A 14,533-nucleotide genomic window follows, 5' to 3' on the forward strand; every position below is an offset into this window, starting at 1 on the left:
GGTTCCAATCATACTCAAGGCCCATTTGCTATCTTTACTCAGACAACTTCCAAGTTTCTTCTTCAGACCTAGCCTAGTCCAAAAACTTCATCCTAAAACATTGCTACCTGTATGTTCAGACATTATTGCAAATTAACTTCTGGTTCTAAAATCCTGTTAACAAACTTTAGTATTTCCAGATCCCTCTATACTCCTAGACATTGCCAAAGACTCCAAAGTGTTGCTGTTTATATGGATTATACCTATTCATATTTGCTGAATTAGAAATTAAACGTGAGAAATTCACTATCTTTGCTAGCTGATCATGGGCAAGTCACAGTGGTAAGTCAAGTTGACAGTATACATACTTTTCCATAATCATGTGATGAAATGGCATTCTACCTCTGTAGTCTCCTCCCTAAATCCCAATCTAATCATCAAAAAAGCATCAGACAAATCCCCGTTGAGTGACACTGCAAAATATCTGACTAACACTCCTCAAAAATGTCAAGATTACAGAAAACAAGTAAAGTCTAAGAAATTTTAACTGCTAAGAGGACCTTATGGAGATGTGATGACTAAATGTGAAGTGCTACCTGATGGGATTCATACACATAGAAAAAGAACATTAGGTAAAAACTAAGGACATCTGAAACAAAGGGCAAAATATGGACCCCAGGTAACAATGTATCAGGATGGATTCATCAACTGTATCAAATGTACCATGTTAGTATGCTAATAATAGAGGAAGGAAACTGAGTACAAGCTATATGGAATTCTTTATGCTCACAATTTTTCTGTAAGCCTAAAACTCTTATTAAAAAAATGAAGCTTATTTAAATTAAAAAACCACTGCTTAGGAAAAAATTAAGAAAATTTGGAAACACAAGAATACACAAGCATACACTCCATTCGCCAGCAGAGGAATGACATCACACTTCATGCAGTCTTGGGTAAAAAGTGCACTAGACATGCACGAGAACGAGAAACAAAGCAGATAACATCAGGCACCAGGGGATTACTACAGAGATAGTTTAGCCCTCACAGACCCTCTGAAAAGATCTTGAGCTCCACAGGCCTGGGAGCACGCTGAGAAAATCTCCAAACATTATGGAAATACAAAAGATTTCTGACTTGGAATTTCTGCTGAAGTACTATATAAAACACTGGCTATTTCTTCTACTTTTTCAAAGTTAACCCCTTCTCTAATTTAGCTCCCCAAACTTATTAGAGTCCCATCATATACCTGGAAAATGTTTACATTATTCAACTTATAAGAGAATCAAGGATAACTTTTAAAAGTCAAAAAAAGAAAAGGAACACATACTAAGAATCTAAGCACTCAAACAACAGAAAATACTGAGTAATATTTTCCCACTTGGGCAGTTCAAACATTACAAATATTTAAGTGTATTTAAGTACTGCTATTAATTTATGCTCCTATTGAATTAACAGATCTAAGTGATGATCATCAATGGCCATAAATTTAAGTACTGATACATAAATTTATATGCTATGACCCCACTTGTAAAATCTCATGCATAAGATATACACACGAATACACTTAGGAAAGAGGCCTCCAAAATAATAACAGTGGTTACCTCTAGAAAATAAATTTTATTCTATTTTTCTTTACTGCTTAAATATGCCACATTGGCATGTATTATTTTTACAGTCAAAAATGATTAAATGTTATTTACATATTAGGCAAATGAAAATGGATTATATGCCTCCTGATAGTAATACACAACACCATCAATGAATTATTCTTGTCAAAAAAAAAAAAACAACCTGAATCTGAGCAAGCCTCAGGTTAAAACTGTCCACCTACCAATTTGCAAGAAATATAAGTAACTGAAGAACACATTAAATAATGACCATGTGGGAAAATCCAGATTGTGGGAAACCTACAGGACGACTACCTTATTTCTTCAGTAAATTGAAAATAAAAATTAAAACTGAAAAGGAAAAATCAAGAACAGATGCAGGAGAAACTGAAAAGATTAAAAAAGACAAAGTGACTTATCAACCAAGCCCAATACAAAGAATAAAACTAAATTTAAGCAAAAACTAAATATTTGATATTAAAGAATTACTCTTTTTTTAGAGTAAGAATGGTATTTATGGTTAAAGTTTTCAAGAAAAGTCTTCATATTTTAGAGATTATACTGAAATACTTCTGAATAAAATGATGCATATGGGTTTTTCTCAAAAAAAAATATGAGGTGGGAAGGCAGGAGTATACATGAACAAGACTGACCTGAACTAATAATGCTGAAGATGAGTGACGGGTACATTAGGGTTCATTATACTAGTTCACCTTATTTTTTAAACACGCTTGAGGACACTCCCTACTGGCCCAGCGGTGAGTGCCGGTGCAGGGCACATGGGCTCCGTCCCTGGTCCAAGAAGATCCCACATGCCATGGGGCACCCATGGACCACAGTTACTGAAGCCCACGCGCCCTAGAGCCCATCCTCTGCAACGAGAGAAGCCACCGCGATGAGAAGCTCACACCGCAGCCAGAGAGCAGCCCCCATCTCCACAGCTGGAGAAAGCCCTCATGTGGCAAGGGAGACCCAGCACAGCCAAATACACACACACACGCATTCAAAACTTCACACGATAAAGGCTGCAAGGAAGGTCTCTATTATCATTCTTGTATGTGTGATTAAATAGTTATAGTCAGCAAACAGTTATTAGGAAGATGAAGCTATTTTAATGTAAAAGACAAGGAGTATGTAGGTAATAAATTGGTGACTAAAATGTCTAGTTATTTCATTATTTTACATAAGAAGATCTCTGCCACCTAAGAATTCACCTAATTTAGGAGCTTAATCTAACTGGCAATTCCGTAGGTGAGATGCCCCACCAGACTACCTGATTTTGGATTATTTGGCGATAGGGCCCACTTCACTAGGCTGGGATGCACCAGAGGTTAGTACTATAACGATGGGGGGTAGAATAATGGCCTCCCCAAAATGTCCACATCCCAGGAATTCCCTGGCAATCCAGTGGTTAGGACTGTGGGCTCACACTGCCAAGGGCTCGATCCCTGGTCAGGAAACTAAAATCCCACAAGCTCAGCTGCCAAAAAAAAGGCAACAACAACAAAAAAGATATTAGAATCTGTGAATGTTTAGAAGCCTTAGGATCTGTGAATATTAACTATATGAGGCAAAGGACTCTGCAGATGTGATTAAGTCAAAAGTCTTGAGAGACAGAAATTATTCTGAATTACCTGAGTGGACCCAAAGCAATTCCAAGGGTCCTGACAAGAAGGAGAGTGTAGCAGGAGGCGTGACAACGAAGGCCAGAGGCTGGACGGGGGGGAGGAAGCCACGAGTCGAAGGAAGACTGCTTCCTCCAGGTGTCGACAAACAGAAACGGACAGTCCCCTCAGAGCCTCCAGCATGAACACAGCATCTTGTTTTCAGGCTTCTAATATCCAGAGCGCTAAGATAATCAGCTACTGCTACTTTCAGACTACATTTGTGGCAACCTGTGGCAGCAAGGGAACCAGCACAGGAGCTGAGCTGCCTTCTGAGAAGCGGAGCTTCCCATAACTACGTGAGTTCATGCCAAGGCCGGATGACCTCAGTCAGGGGGTACTGTGGACAGAATCCTTACGTTAGACAGACTGTTAGACTAAATGATCTCTAACAGTTTCCCGCAAAGACTAAGGGGGAAAACTAGCCACAGGACGCAGAGGTTTGCAAAAGCCTCTGTGGATAGCATAATCTTTGTTAAAGTTGAGAAGAAAAGGCCTCTATGAGGCAATCCTGAAGTATATAAGCATTAGCCAAACACTTAGCAGGGAGGCCTCAAAGGGTATTCAAATGTTAGATGAGCATATGTACCAAATTTGGTGACCCATTTATTATAGATAAGACACTTCACAGCCTTTCTCCCTCCATTTCCACTTAGGGCTGAGAAGGGGGATCTAATAACAACCAAGTGCCATTGTACAAGAATACCTTATGAGCATTAATTGACATATGGATAATTTATCCTTAGACTTGAATGCATAAATGTCTTAAAGGTCAGTTATTGAGAAACTGTGCACCAAAAATACTGTCCTTATAAATCCAGGAGATCTTTCCAATCCAGGGATCAAACCCAGGCCTCCCTCACTGCAGACAGATTCTTTACCATCTGAGATGCCAGGGAAGCCCCCAGACAAAAACATACAAGATACTAAATCAATAATGGTAGTGAAGAAACAAATTAATGGTACGGTTGACCCTTGAACACGTGGGTGTGAACTACACAGTTCCACTTACAGGCAGACAGTTTTCAACAGGAAATACTTCAGTGCTACAGATCCGTGGTTTGTTGAATCGCAGATACCAAAGAACCATGGTTCTGTACCAAGTGTCAGAAGCTCTACCCCAACCCATCTCCAAACATTCAAGAGTCAACTATGTTTAAACAAGAGAATAAAAACAACCACCTTTAAAATCTGTGACCTGATCAAAAATAATACAAAAATAGGCAGTTTAATTCATTTACATGCCATATACATGTATACATACATGCCAAGCTGTATGTTGTCATCAAATGTTACATATATATAGTAGCCATACTTCTTAGGATGTGATTTAAAGCGCTCAGTAAATGGTAATAAAATACCAGTTTTACTTTATGAGCACTAAATCATAGTAATCAGTAAAAATTCATCTAGTAAACATAAAACTCTAAGTTTCAGGAAGCTGGGTCATCTGTAGGCCCCTCAAGAAGATACTTAATCATTTACTACATTCTAAGAATTACTGAGCGAAATCATCCTCGCCGTTCTTTCCACTTCAGAAAGCATAGGACTCAAAGTGTCCAATTTAAATTAGAATCTTAAGAGTTTCTCAACTGAGAGTTCCTAATAATACTACAAAGATTTCTACATGGTTTTAAATTTTTATTCTCTTCTAAAAAGTCATTTATATAATCAATTTTTTAATACAATAAAATATCTCAACCTTTAATAGACTTTATAACTTAGTTTCCTCTGGTAATAGCATAGCATACAAGATATTCAAAAGACAGGACTTTCCTTAATTTAAACAATTTTTTTTAATATACTTCACTTATTTGGTTTACCTCAATCTATTCATAAATATTTGACCCCTGCACTTAAAGGATTTCTCAGTGGTTAATTTCCAAAGTGTTATGAGTTCTGCACTTTTACAAAATATTTTAATACATATATTAAATGTAAACGTGTTCTGAAGTATCCTGAGTATAAAGATTGAATTTGTATTTTTTAGTATTACTACCTAAGACATACAACACTACCACAAAAACGGAACTATAAACAACAAATAAGCAAGTGAATTTTTTAAAAATAGAAAGCATAATCTCATGTAGGACAAGAAAACTGAACAAGTGGACACCAAAGTCAACTGAATCCCAGCTTTCACCACCTCCAAGACTACAAGTAGTCTCCGTCAGCATCTGTATCTCTCACTCTTCTAAACCGTCTCAAATCCTGCTTCCAGATTCACCCTGTCCACCTTCATAAGACTATTCAGTGACATACCACTGCCTACAGAATCGAGTTCAGAATCCCTGGTCTGGCACTCAGAGACTTCCGTAAGTTTGGTCTCTATCTGCCGCACTGATCATTAGTCTTATAAACAACATTCAGTTCAGTTCAGTTGCTCAGTCTTGCTGCGACCCCATGGACCGCAGCACGCCAGGCCTCCCTGTCCATCACCAACTGCCGGAGTCCACCCAAACCCATGTCCATTGAGTCGGTGACGCCATCCGAACATCTCATCCTCTGTCGTCCCCTTCTCCTCCTGCCCTCAATCTTTCCCAGTATCAGGGTCTTTTCAAATGAGTCAGCTCTTCACATCAGGTGAACAAAATATTGGAGTTTCAGCTTCAACATCATTCCTTCCAATGAACACCCAGGACTGATCTCCTTTAGAATAGACTGGTTGGATCTCCTTGCAGTCCAAGGGACTCTCAAGAGTCTTCTCCAACACCACAGTTCAAAAGCATCAATTCTTCAGCACTCAGCTTTCTTCACAATCCAACTCTCACATCCATACATGACCACTGGAAAAATCATAGCCTTGACTAGATGGACCTTTGTTGGCAAAGTAATGTCTCTGCTTTTTAATATGCTGTCTAGGTCGGTCATAACTTTCCTTCCAAGGAATAAACAATATTACCTTCCAATTTTTCTATGTGTTTCCCCCTGAATAAACCCTGTGCAATTAATTCCGCCTTTCACCTTGTCTCTTGCCATCCTCCCTTTCTAGAATGTTCTCCTTGCTCATTTTCAATCCCGTGACCCCATACCCTATTCATGTGTGTTAAGAAACCTTTTCACAACTTGTGTAACTATGCCTTATGTCCCTCATTTGACACTTAGTAAATGCTTATTACTGCCTTATCTATCCATCCCTCTATCTGGTTTTCTTAAAATAAACATAATTCAGACAGACTACATTTTATATCTCTTAACATCCCCTTCACTGGCCACAGCACTTTGTATAAAGACTGCACTCAAAAGAAGCTAACTAATACTATAATACTATCTTAAAAACTAGTGCACACAATTAGGTTTTATACAACACTGCCACCACATACTGACATGTTGGTTTATATTTTCAAAGAACTTTCTGGTTTCACTAGATCATACTGTCCCTGTCAAGTAGGCAGGATGAGTATTCTTGTTTATGTATTTTTCATTTGCCTCAATATTTTGAATAGTAAAAATGAGATTCAGAGAAAGTGCAAATCCAAAATTACTCAACAGTGCAGGACTTTTAAAAATGTGTTTTGTTGCCTCTTCTGCCTCTAATTATTTATATTTTTGGAGAAAATGCTGAATACTAATAGTTATATTAACAATAACCATACTAGCTTTTATTTACTGGGTATTTATAATGTGTACAGATGTGTAAAAAGGAATTTTATAGATATATTATCTCAATTAAAACTCAAGTAAATATTAAGTAGATATTACTACTAATCTTTATTTAAAACGCAAGGAAAATTGGAAACCCTGAGAATGTGACTAAGTGACAAAGCTCAGATTTTAAAACACAACCAAATATCTACAAAGCCCATGTTCTCGTCCACCTCTCTTAGATCTAAACTAACTAGCTTAGGCCATGCAGTTCAAAGGTGATATTTCATTAATAGATAACTCAAAGGTGGACCTCAAGATTAGTTTCGAATAGAGAAAATTTCAACAGTTCACATTGAAATCAGTGGTATTACTGTTTCTAAAATAAGCTAGAATATTTCACCGAAGAAACAATGAAGTACAAGAAGAAAATTGATCTCATTGTGTTTTAAGGAACTTGCTCTAACCTCTCAATATCAATAGAATTAATAATAAAAAATAAATAAAACTTTAGCAGTACAGTGCAGACATTCCAGTAAAGAATTTAATACTATCTACTTAGATACTAAGTTTAAAAAGATAACAATAAATTTTAAGCAATTCTATCCAGAAAGACAGGTATGATGTAATCAACATGTTAGTGGCAAAGGAAAGTGTTCAGAGATAGACCTCAGTTGCATCATTTAACCTGTAGCTTTTAGAGAAGATAATTAACTTCCCTGAGCCTATTTCCCTGTCTTTAAAAGTGAGGATAAGCAAATATCTGTTGCAAAGACAGTCTGAAAAAGTGTATACTCAGAAAACAGCAATTGCTATTACTGATATCAATATCATAACCAAAAGATTTAAAAGATTTTAGCCAAAAATGAACCTTCAGGAAGTCCATTAGCTTTAAATAAGAAAATATTTATGGTAAAGTAAATAGTATGTTCCAAGAAAGGCTTTCATCTTTTTTTTTTTTTGGAAGACATAGTGAAAACAAAATAACCTACCATCAGTTTTCCATTTAAAATCTTCTTCATAAACCAAGTTCCGTCCATGTCCATTTTATTCTCTATTAACAAGCTATCATTTTAAAGTTTAACTTTTTTTGACCATTAAAGAAACAAGTTTGAACCAGAAATTCAGGAAAGGGTGGGACCAAGTTAACACAAGTAAGCAAAACTTCATTTTGCTGCCAATCATTACTGATCCTACATTAGAGCCTGAACAAAGAACATTCACTAAATCAAAAGTCACAAACATCTCAATTTAGTAGTGACTTTCAACCTCACAGTAGTATCAAAGAAAAGCTGGCCTCTGCATCATTCCAATATTGTAACTCTGTCAAAGAATCTACCATCTAACAAGCCACACAGCTATCAGCTGGCAACATTTTACCCACTGGCACCTTTACTTTAGGTAGTACAAACATTTCTAATAAAGAGTCTATAAATCAGTATTTAATGGCATCTTTAAAACTGAAACAGGAAGAATGAAAATGAAATGATCCTTGAGCAAAATGTTTCTATGCATGACAAAGCATCATTTAATTTACCCTACTGGTTAATTCTTACTTTTTTAATTACTAGAGAAGGTACACTTATAACCACCACCCATACCTAAGTGTTTTAATTTCAGAATACAATTCAATCACAGGCAGCAATACTTATTAAATCTTCACACTTCTATAGAAAGAGTATGTATGGCAACATATATTAATAATTATATCTTAATTCTTTCATTCTGTCCCCAGCTGCACAATTTAAGATTTACAGACATTTAATTTTTTCAACTGTGAATAACCTCTTGATTTCAATAGACAAAGTTTCTTGAGGAAAACACGAACACAAACTATTATACCAATATATGGCCAGGGAAGCAAGGAAAAAGGGGTAGGATAGGGTGGAAGTGGCAGAAAACTGGGTTATGCTTCAACAAGCTTTAAACTACCTATAATTTTTATATCGACTTTTTGGAAGTTCGTTTTAAACACATTTTAAAAATAAAATGATGGCTTAAATCAAACACTTCCCAAGATAGATGGTAGTACCTTATTATGCTGTATTTGAATCACTCACCAAAATTCGGTCAGGTTCTCCATCTGCCAAACTTGCCTCCATAGTGAAAGAAGACAGGTTTACACTTCTCTTTCCATTAATGTTTAGCCATCCTGTAAACTTGGAAATCCTGGAAGAAGAAAATCATACACATTAGTTCTGGTATAAAACTGTGATAAGTGGAGACTAAAACATCAAGTATACAAGGATGGAGGTATCATTTTAGGCTGAGCTTATCAGGAAAAATCAATAACGGAGAAACAGATTTTGACATGGGCCTTGAAGAACGGTAAAAGTTCAGAAAAAAATGAACGACAATATTCCAAGTGAAGAGGAAAAGCAAGAGCCAGGTTAAAAATATGAAACTGTTCAAAATTGGAAAAGATGCCAAAACCTACTTATAATTAAGGAAATAAAATTAGATTCTTTTTCATTATTACACTGGCAAAAACTAAAGTATGCTACCATCCAATGTTGGCACAAATGTAGGAAAACAGATGTTCTCAAACACTTTTGTGAATAGAATATAAATGGAAACAATTTAGGAGAGGACAATTTAATGAGAGAACATAATATATAAAAAACTTTGTGCTTCTGAATTTTTCATTTTTACAATGAATATCTATTATTTTTATACTTATTTTTATTTTTAAAAGTCTTAGAATTATGTCTTCACAAGCCTTTTCCTTTGAGCTTTTTGACTAACAAAGCCTCCAAGATGAACTCCTATAATAATTATATATATCCAGAAGTCTCTAATAATCTAATAATTCTTTCTTAAAACAATTAACAAAATTAAAACCAAGAAATAGGTAGATTTCTAGTCATTTCTTGGAGTTCCAAATCATTTTCTTGTTTTTGCAAGTATAAAAGGCTGCACTGAAATATAAATACAGGATGACCATCCTGTGCATACGAGTCAGCATCTTTCTCCAGCCAACCCTGTCACTGTCCAATGGGCTCACAAAGTTGCCACGGTGGGAGGGATGAAGGTTATGCATGGGCTCAGCAGCATGACCCTCCACTCATCAAGACAAATTTGGCTACTGCCACTGCTGAGTGCCAAATCTCCTGCAAGAGACCTACACTGAGTCCCCAGTATGGCACTGTTCCCTGGGGTGATCAGCCAGCTACCTGTGACAAGTTGATTACACTGGACTTCTGTCTCCCCTGATGGCTCAGATGGTAAACAATCTGGCTGCAGTGGGGGAGACCCAGGTTCGATCCCTGGGTCAGGAAGATCCTCTGGAGAAGGGAATGGCAACCCACTCCAGTATTCTTGCCTGGAGAATTCTAAGGACAGAGGAGCTGGAGCCTAGAGGGCTACAGTCCATGTGGCCACAAAGAGTCAGACAAGACTTGGCAATTAACACACTATCATGGAAAGGGCAGTGCTTTATTCTAGCTGAAACAGATACTTACTCTGTGTATAGATTTGCCTTTCCTGCACAGAATGCTTCTGCCAAAACTACTATCCATAGACTTACAGAATGCCTTATCGACTTCCTCCTACTATTCTATAAAGCACTGCTGCTGATCAAGGAACTCATTTCAGAACAAAAAAAAAAAAAAAGCATGGCAATGGCCCAAGGAATTCATTGGTCTTACTATAATCTCTATCATCCTAAAACAGCTAGTTTGATAGAACAGTGGCATGACCTTTTCAAGACTGATCCAGAACACCAGCCAGGTGGCAATATCTTGCACGCCTGGGCAAAGATCCCCCAAAAGTTCTATGTGCTATGAACGTCCAATATATGGTGCTGCTTCTCGCATAGCCAAGATTCACAGGTCCAAGAATCAAAGCAGGAAACAGAAGTGACATCATTTATTGGCCCACAAGCAAAATTTTTATTATCATCACAATGTTGCTTTAGTTTCTGGTGTACAGCAAAGTCATTCAGATATAAATACACACACACACACATATTCTTTTCTGTTATGGCTTATTAGGGGATGTTGCCTATACCTCCTTCTGCTATACAGTAGGGCTTGGTTGTTTATCCAGTTTATATAAAGTAGTTTGTATCTGCTAAGCTCAAACTCCTCATTTATCCGTCCCCCATTCCCTTTCCCGGTTTAGTAACTGTACGTTTGTTTTCTGTATCTGTGAGTCTGTTTCTGCTTCGTAAGTAAGTTCATGTCCTGTTTTAGATTTCACATATAGGTGGCATCAGATGGTATTTCTTTCTCTTTCTGACTTGCTTCACTTAGCGTGATAATCTTTAGGCCCACCCATGATGCTGCAATGGCATTATTTCATTCTTTTTCACAGCTAAGCAGTGTTCCATCGTGTATATATACCACCTCTTCTTTACCCCGTCATCAATGGATGGACGTTTAGGTTGCTTCCATGTCTTGGCTGTTGCAAAATGTAATTAGAGTTTTCTCCAGACACATATCCAGGAGAAGCATCCCTGGATCATATGGTAATTCTGCTTTTAGTTTTCTGAGGAACCTCCATACTGTTTTCCATAGTGGCTACAGCAACTTACATTCTCATCAACAGTGCAGGTGGGTTCCCTTTTCTCCAGCATTTCCTATTTGTAGACTTTTCTTTAACAATGGTCAATCTGACCAGCATGAGGTGGTACCTCACTGTAGTTTTGATTTGCATTTCTCATACTTAGTAATGCTGACCATTTTTTCAGTGTCTATTAGCCATCTGTATGCCTTCTTTGGAGAAATGTCTGTTTAGGTCTTCTTCTCATTTTTTGTTTGGGTCGGTTTTTTTGTTACTGAGTTGTTATCAGCTGTCTGCATACTTTAGAAACTAGGCCCTTTTTGGTCAAATTGTTCACAAATATTTTCCCTAGTCCCTAGGTTGTCTTTTCACTTTATTTACGGTTTCCTTTGCTGTGCAAAAGCTTACAAGTTTGATTAGGTTCCAGCTGTTTATTTTTGCTTTTATTTCTATAGTCCTGGGAGACTGACCTAAGAAAACATTGGTAAAAATTATGTCAGAGTATGTTTTGCCTGTATTCTCTTCTAGGAGTTTAATGGTGTCATGTCTTACATTGAAGTCTTGAGGCCATTCTGAGTTTGTTTTAGCGTGTGGTGTGAGGATGTGCTCTAACCTCACTGCCTTACATGCGGCTGTCACGCTTTCCGGCGCCACTCACTAGTAAAACGCTGCTGTCTCCTCTTCCCATGGCCTTTGCTCTGCTGGTCTAGAGGTCTTAGTCCCAAAGGAAGGAACGCTTCCACTGAACTGGAAGTCAAGCCTGCCACCTGGCCCCTTTAAGCTTCCTGTGCCTCTGAATCAGTGGGCAAAGAGGGCACTTACTCTGCTGGCCTGGGTAATTGACTCTAATTATCAAGGGGAAATGGGACCACAATGCCACAGTGGTGCTAAGGAGAGTACGTCTGGTTACTGGAAATCCCTAAGGGCATCTCTTAGTACTACCATGTCTTCTGACTAAATTCAACAGAAAACTTCAATAGCCCAACCTAGGCAGAACTACTACTGACTCAAACCCTTCAGAAACAGTTTGGGTCACTCTACCAGTAAAGGACTATGGCTATCTGAGGTGCATGCTGAGAGCAAAGGAATACAAAAAGGGCAGTGGAAGAGGGAATCTATAAACCTCAGATCCCACTACATTACCAGTTATTGTTATGAGTATTTTTCCTTATTTTATTATGAAGGTTGTATATGGTGTGTTATATATGCTGTGTCGGAGAAGGCAATGGCACTCCACTCCAGTACTCTTGCCTGGAAAATCCCATGGATGGAGGAGCCTGGTGGGCTGCAGTCCATGGGGTCGCTGAGGGTCAGACACGACTGAGCAACTTCACTTTCACTTTTCACTTTCATGCATTGGAGAAGGAAATGGCACCCCACTCCAGTGTTCTTGCCTGGAGAATCCCAGGGACGGGGGAGCCTGGTGGGCTGCCGTCTATGGGGTCGCACAGAGTCGGACACGACTGAAGTGACTTAGCTTAGCTTATATGCTGTGTATATTCATCAAATAACTGGTTTCTTCTCTCTTCTTATCATATAACATAAGATACACTGACTTTACATCATAGTAGTTAATTACTCTTAACTTTATATCAATATTTAACTTATAGGATATAAAGGAGAGTGAACGTCATCCAAGGACTTTGCAACCTGCCCTGCAATTTCAGGCTTGCCAGCCCCCACAAGCACGTGAGCCAATTCCTTAAAATAAATCCATCTCCTTATTCCCTTCTTTCTTTCTGTATATACGTTTATCTAATTCGTTCTGTTTTTCCAGAGAAACCTGACTGATAAAATAAGTATGTGTGTATTCATATCTTATCCATAGAGACATAGCTATATTTATCTCATTGTCCATTCTCACCACCTTCCATATGCTCCTCTGTATCTCCTCTTCCACAAAAGCTAGAAGGATGAGAACTCCATTTTACAAATCTTTGATCCCAGAATTCTGTATGCGATTCACATTCCGCAAATGCAGTGCGTTCACGCAGCATTAGGAAGGCAGAAGAGAGACAGAAGCAAAGCCGCTCTCCTGAATGCAGTGGCCACCTGGACTGTGGCAGACATGAGGTTTCGCAGTAGCCACCGAATGCTCCCTGCCAGCTCCCTATGTTGGCACTACCCGCAAGCCACAGCAGCAGCAGCAGTGAAAGCTGACAACAGTCTTTCAAGCTCCACACCTACAGCTTTCCCAATAAATTTTAAGACTCTAATTCCCCTTACTAGTTTTCCTTTTGCTTTAAGTATCTATAGTGATTTGTTTTCCTCAATGAACCTGGCCTGACAAGAGTTTTTTAAAACTAATAATGAAAATATATTGTTTATTAGATGGTAATCAGTGTGGAGAAGAAAAATTAGGAAGGGAGCAATTATATGACATGTACAGTAACAGGGAGAATTTTAGATAAGAACGAATCTGAGTCCAAGATCTCAGTAACATGAGGGGGTGAGCTGCTCAAGTACCTAGAAGACCCTTCCAGGCAGAAGAGGAAACAGCAAACACAAAGACCCTAAGGCAGGAGCATGAGGCTTGTTTAAAGAGCAGCAAAGAGAGCCTTTCCTGGTGCTCCCAACTCAGTGGGTGTGAGTGTGATACCTGGTTGGGGAATAAGATCCCACATGCTGTGCAGCATGGCCAGGAGATTTTAAAAAAACAGAAAAAGGTTTTTGAATTGGTTAACAAAGCAAAATTCACATTATGTAGGCTATAGGCACACACCCAAAACAATACAAATGGTACTTTATAATGCAAAAGGTGAGAGTACAGAATAAAGATAAAATATTTAAAAAATAAGATAAAGAACATCAAGAAGACTAATATGGCAAGTGGAATAAGGAAAGGAGCAATGGGTAATAAGAACAGAAAGATACCCATGTCCCAAATTGCCAACAGCCTCATAAGACAGAAGGGCTCTGGCTCACTTACATGCTGAATGAGATGGGGAGTTACCTGTTGAAAAGAGAGCAGAGAAGTAACAGAATCTGACTTATGCAGGATTCCTCTGGCTACCGGCTAAGAAAACATTAGCAACTGGAAGACCACTGCTATAATGCAGGCGTGTGCCAGAACAGCAGCAAGAAATGTGGCAAATAGTGTTAAATTATTTAAATATTTTGCATATGGAGTCAAAAGGATCTGTTAATGAACAGATACAGGATGTGACTTTAACGAGAGAGACAGACAGAAGTATG

The 14,533-nt window shown here is 38.1% G+C and overlaps 1 protein-coding gene across 12 annotated transcripts in view; it reads right to left on the bottom strand.

Moving 5' to 3' along the window:
- Positions 1–14,533, bottom strand: part of OSBPL8 (oxysterol binding protein like 8) — a 165,754-nt gene that overhangs the window by 91,697 nt on the left and 59,524 nt on the right. For 7 of the 12 annotated variants that reach the window (XM_069584065.1, XM_069584066.1, XM_069584064.1 and 4 more), the window contains exon 2: positions 8,896–9,004. Coding sequence is in view for 5 of the 12 variants with exons in the window: in XM_069584064.1 (XP_069440165.1) it covers positions 8,896–8,937 (42 nt within the window). In the remaining 7 variants the exon portion in view is untranslated. Of the gene's footprint in view, positions 1–7,827; positions 7,932–8,895; positions 9,005–14,533 lie in introns of those variants that run through there. The other 5 variants (XM_069584069.1, XM_069584070.1, XM_069584063.1 and 2 more) reach the window with 3 other exon arrangements.

Source organism: Ovis canadensis, chromosome 3 (genome assembly GCF_042477335.2).
Source record: "Ovis canadensis isolate MfBH-ARS-UI-01 breed Bighorn chromosome 3, ARS-UI_OviCan_v2, whole genome shotgun sequence".
In the NCBI taxonomy this organism is placed as follows: Eukaryota; Metazoa; Chordata; class Mammalia; order Artiodactyla; family Bovidae; genus Ovis; species Ovis canadensis.